General features: G+C 58.1%; 1 protein-coding gene across 1 annotated transcript; it reads left to right on the top strand.

Annotated features, from left to right (window-relative positions):
* Positions 1-1680: 1680 nt before the first annotated feature.
* Positions 1681-4428, top strand: FEM1A (fem-1 homolog A). Its single transcript, XM_028713947.2, has one exon. It carries the CDS (start codon positions 1970-1972, stop codon positions 3929-3931), a length of 1962 nt encoding a protein of 653 aa, XP_028569780.1. The 5' UTR covers positions 1681-1969; the 3' UTR covers positions 3932-4428.
* Positions 4429-5231: the final 803 nt, after the last annotated feature.

Raw genomic sequence — 5231 nt, 5'->3', positions numbered from 1 at the left:
GCAACCTGTGTCTGGTGGAACTTGGTCCCTACTCCCTCCTGGCTCACCAGCCCCCAGCCCCCAGTAAATCAAAATGCTCCTAAAGAACATTGGGAGAACATCATCAGCCAGATCTGCTTGCAGGCAAAAGAGAGGGAGAGAGATCCACAAATGCAACACAATGAAGGGATGTTGCCACTTGTCCCTGGCTAATGGGTACTTCAAAGAAAATGTCAGAGTGTATCTGGGTACCATAGCAACATGGTACGTTCCAATCTCCCGCTTCAAAGCCGCAAATCATTTGTTCTTCAGGACTGGGTGGTGCTGGGGTCTAAACCACTGAGCCTAGGGCTTGCTGATTAGAAGGTCGGCGGTTCGAATCCCCGCAACGGGGTGAGCTCCCGTTGGTCAGTCCCTGCTCCTGCCAACCTAGCAGTTCAAAAGCACAAAGTGCAAGTAGATAAATAGGTACCACTCCGGTGGAAAGGTAAACGGCGTTTCCGTGCTCTGCTCTGGTTCGCCAGAAGCGGCTTAGTCATGCTGGCCACATGACCCGGAAGCTGTACGCCGGCTCCGTCTGCCAGTAAAGCAAGATGAGCGCCACAACCCCCGAGTCGGCCACGACTGGACCTAATGGTCAGGGGTCCCTTTTCCTTACCCCCACCACACACAACCCTCTATGGCTGGAGTTCTCACCACTCTGTGTCCAAGAGCAGAATGACGGACAGGTGGAGTGGCAGGTGAAGCTTTTCTGGTCGTTGCACCACTCCTCCATCACACACACACCCCACTGCCAGCCTGGGTTTCTGGTTCTTTACTAGCACCCACCATGAAAATATGCACACACCAGTGTGGGGGGGGACAGTAATCCCGTTTATTTATGACAGTAATCCAATTTATTTATAATATATTTTATTACCCACCCCGGGGCACATTGCAACATTAAGAACAGTTTGAAACGGCTGAGAATCATGTCACCAAATTGTAGAGTTGGAAGGGGCAATGCAGGAATCCTTTGGCCAGTGTGAGACTCGAACCCAAGGCCCTGAGATTAAGGGTCTCATGCTCTACACACTGAGCTGTTCTTCTTGTTGTTTATCTACCTGTTGAGATACACACACACACACACACACACACACACACACACACACAAAACCACTCCAAATGGATAAACTCAGCAAAATGTGTATTTTTGCTCCCCCAGTGCAAAGATACGCCTTAAAAGACCCCCAGTCTGCACAGCATATTTAAAGCAGTTATCACACCGCATTAAACAGTCCTGGCTCCACCCCCCCCCCAGGAGAAATGTAGTTTGCCAGGGACTTGCTCCCTGGGAACTGTAGTTTGCTCAGGGTGCTGCCTCTTCCTAAGCAGGTTTACTCATGAGCAAGCCCCCTTACCCGCAACCCCCTCCCCTCCCCTTCCCAGAAACCTTTGCTTCCCTCGCTCCATTCCCGCTCTGCCTTCTGGGAAATGGAGTCCCTCGCCCTCCGCGACGCTCCAGGGCTGTAGTCCGCCGCGGACTCCGCTTCCCAGGAGCCACCGCGCGGCGGCCGGCCACATCCCGCCTCTAAAGCCGCCTGGGGGTCGTAGTCTTCCTGCGCAGGCGCGCCTCCTGGAAACCCATAGCGCAGGACTACGACTACCGGCATGCATTTCTGCGGCCAGCCATTTTGGGGTGGTGTTTTCCTTCCCCCCCTCCCTCCCTCCCACCCATATATCCCCCTGAATATACTCAAGATGGCGCCGGGGGCAGGAATAGACTGAAGGTTGCAGCTGTGGAGGGAGGAGAGAGGCGCTGGGGAGGAAGGCTTGGTTGCTAGGTTACCACCCCACCCCTCCCCAAGCCTTGCTGCCCAGGGGCACCCAGAGGAAGGAAAGCCCCCCCATGCCCTGAGCCCCCTCACCTATTGGAACAGGTGCTGTGGGGCTGCGCAAGCGGAGCCCCCTGCCAGCTCATGGGGAGTGGGCAGCCCCCCTGGCCAGAGCCATGGACCTCCGCTTGGCCGTCTACAACGCCGCCCGCGAAGGCAAGCTGAAGCTGCTGCAGAAGCTGCTGGGAACCCGGAGCCGAGAGGAGCTGGAGGAGCTGACGGCCGGCCCCGGCGGCGGAGAAGGGTCCGGGGGCACGCCGTTGCTGATCGCCTCGCGCCACGGCCACCGCGAGGTGGTCGAGTACCTCCTGGACCACTGCGGCGCCCGGGTGGAGGCGGGCGGCTCGGTCAGCTTTGACGGCGAGACCATCGAGGGAGCCCCTCCGCTTTGGGCCGCGTCGGCCGCCGGCCACCTGGACGTGGCTCGCAGCCTGCTGGAGCGGGGGGCCAACGTCAACCAGACCACGCTCACCAACTCGACGCCACTGCGGGCGGCCTGCTTCGATGGGCACCTGGAGATCGTGCGCTACCTGGTGGGCGAGAGGGGGGCCGACCTGGAGGTGGCCAACCGCCACGGCCACACCTGCCTGATGATCTCGTGCTACAAGGGCCACACGGAGATCGCCCGCTACCTCCTGCAGAGGGGGGCGGACGTCAACCGCCGCAGCGTCAAGGGGAACACGGCCCTGCACGACTGCGCCGAGTCTGGGAGCCTGGAGATCCTGCGGCTGCTGCTGGCCTCCGGGGCAAGGATGGAGAAGGATGGGTATGGCATGACCCCACTGCTGGCCGCCAGCGTGACTGGCCACACCAACATCGTCGAATACTTTATAGAGGGAGCGTTGGAGGAGGAGGAGGCTGCCATAGGTGAGCACGACGGCAGCCAGGCCAAAGACGGTGATGGGTGTTCTGCTGCCGGCGACGGCCGTCCCCAAGTTTACTGCACGCGGGAGGCAGCCGTGGAAGCACTGGAGCTCCTGGGAGCCACCTTTGTGGACAAGAAGCGCGACCTGCTGGGGGCCTACAAGCACTGGCGGAGGGCGATGGGCCTTCGCCACCAGGGCGGGCAGTACCTGGCCAAACCGGAGCCTCGCCAGTTGGTGCTGGCCTATGACTACTCGCGGGAGGTGAGCACGGCGGAGGAGCTGGAGACGTTGGTGATCGACCCGGACGAAATGCGGATGCAGGCCCTTTTGATCCGCGAGCGCGTCCTCGGCCCCTCGCACCCAGACACCTCCTACTACATCCGCTACCGGGGGGCCGTCTACGCCGACTCGGGGAACTTCGAGCGCTGCATCAACTTGTGGAAGTATGCGCTGGAGATGCAGCAGGGCAACCTGGAGCCGCTGAGCCCCATGACGGCCAGCAGCTTCCTCTCCTTCGCCGAGCTTTTCTCCTATGTGCTGCAGGACCGCTCGAAGGGCACCCTGGCCACACAGCTGGGCTTCCCCGACCTCATGGGCGTGCTGAGCAAAGGGGTGCGCGAGGTGGAGCGGGCACTTCTGCACCGCAAGGACCCGGTGGCGGACTGCGCCCAGTTCACCAAAGCCCTGGCCATCATCCTGCACCTGGTCTTCCTTCTGGAGAAGGTGGAGTGCGCCCCGGAACAGGAGCACCAGAAGCGGCAGACCATCTACCGCCTCCTGAAGTGCAATCCGCGGGGCAAGAACGGCTTCACGCCGCTGCACATGGCGGTGGACAAGGACACCACCTCCGTCGGCCGCTACCCAGTGGGGAAGTTCCCCTCCCTCCACGTGGTCAACCTCCTCCTGGAGTGCGGGGCCGACCCTGACGGCCGCGACTACGACAACAACACCCCTCTGCACGTGGCCGCGCGCAACAACTGCCCGCTCATCATGAGCGCCCTCATAGAGGCCGGGGCGCACATGGACGCCACCAACGCCTTCAAGCAGACGGCCTACGAGCTCCTGGACGAGAAGCTGCTCACCAAAGCCATGATGCAACCCTTCAACTACATCACGTTGCAGTGCCTTGCCGCCCGCGCCCTCGACAAGCACAAGATCCCCTACAAAGGATTCATCCCCGAAGAGCTGGAGGCCTTCATCGAGCTCCACTGAAGACGGTGGGGGCGGCATCGCGAGCCCCCTCCCGCAGGGGCTGGGGCGGGGACTCGGCCCGCCTCCGCTCGGGTTTGGATTTTAAAATGCTTCCATTTGCACACTGGGCCGGGTCGACCTGCCCTCTCTCTCCGGGACTCGAGCGAGAAAGGGAACCTGTGGAAATTGAGAGCTGCTCTCGCCGCCGGGCCACGTTGGTGTGGCTGCACCCCTGAGCAACAGCAGGTGGCTGGATCTAGCCCCCGCTCGGTGACCTAGTGTGGCTCTTAGGGGGGTTGAGGGCAGAATAAGGGTGGCCAAAACCAGCTCCTGAAAGGAAAAGGAGCCCACCAGGACCCCCTGAGTGATGGGCACTTCCCAGCGCACACAGATGGCAGGGTTCAAGCAGCATGGTCAGGTCAGAATTGCTGCTGCCCTCCATTGCCAACTAATTATTTTTTTTCCTCTTCAAAGCACACACACACACAAATGCAAATCCTATGTTTGACCTCTTTGCTTTCTGCCTTACAAGCTTTCAGAGCAGCTAGGTTTGCATGCCCTTCCTCCTCTCCCTCCCTTGAAAGCAAGCGAGGGGTTTTAGGCGAGCCTGCAGTCAAGTCTTTAAAAAAAAGCAACAACCTGCTCTGCCCTTTTTTCAGTGACAGCCTGTGCCGGAGGCGGGGGGGGGGGGGGTGAAGGTTTCAGCCAAACACTGCGGGTAATGTTGAAAGTTAGCTTTGTTACGCTTCGCGCAGTTGACCCAACCCGGTATGGTGAGGTTTGGTTGTGTTCTGGGTTTGATTTGACTTCATTTTCCAGTGTCCCATATTGCATTGCTGAGATTTTTCCTGGCTGCATTGAGAGGCTGGTTGTGGTGTTGTGCTGTGTTTTGCTGTTTTTTCCTCATTTTTTTTTTTTTTAAAGATCAAGCTGGCGCTATCACTGGTTCAGGCAGTTGAGGGGGGGGTGGAAAAACCCCAAACTCTGAAGTCGCTTTTAGGATCAACCAGCGGCCCCCCGCCTTCCTCCCCACAGAAAAACCAGAGACAGAAAAACCATTATCAGGATTCTTTTTCCGAGTGTGTTAAAGATGATCCTTTGAGATAAAACAAAAAAAAATCCTTCCAGTAGCACCTTAAAGACCAACTAAGTTAGTTCTTGGTATGAGCTTTCGTGTGCATGCACACTTCTTCAGATTACAAAGGTATATATTCTTCAGGTATCTGAAGAATTGTGTGCATGCACACGAAAGCTCATACCAAGAACTAACTTAGTTGGTCTTTAAGGTGCTACTGGAAGGAATTTTTTTTGTTTTGACTAT

The sequence above is a fragment of the Podarcis muralis genome, chromosome 18 (genome assembly GCF_964188315.1).
Source record: "Podarcis muralis chromosome 18, rPodMur119.hap1.1, whole genome shotgun sequence".
Taxonomy (NCBI): domain Eukaryota; kingdom Metazoa; phylum Chordata; class Lepidosauria; order Squamata; family Lacertidae; genus Podarcis; species Podarcis muralis.
Note: the sequence above shows the minus strand (reverse complement) of the source record. Positions and strands in the feature narration are given on the sequence as shown.

Excerpts from the sequence above, each read along its gene's own strand:
- FEM1A (XM_028713947.2), top strand. The coding sequence starts at position 1,970 with ATGGACCTCCGCTTGGCCGTCTACAACGCCGCCCGCGAAGGCAAGCTG.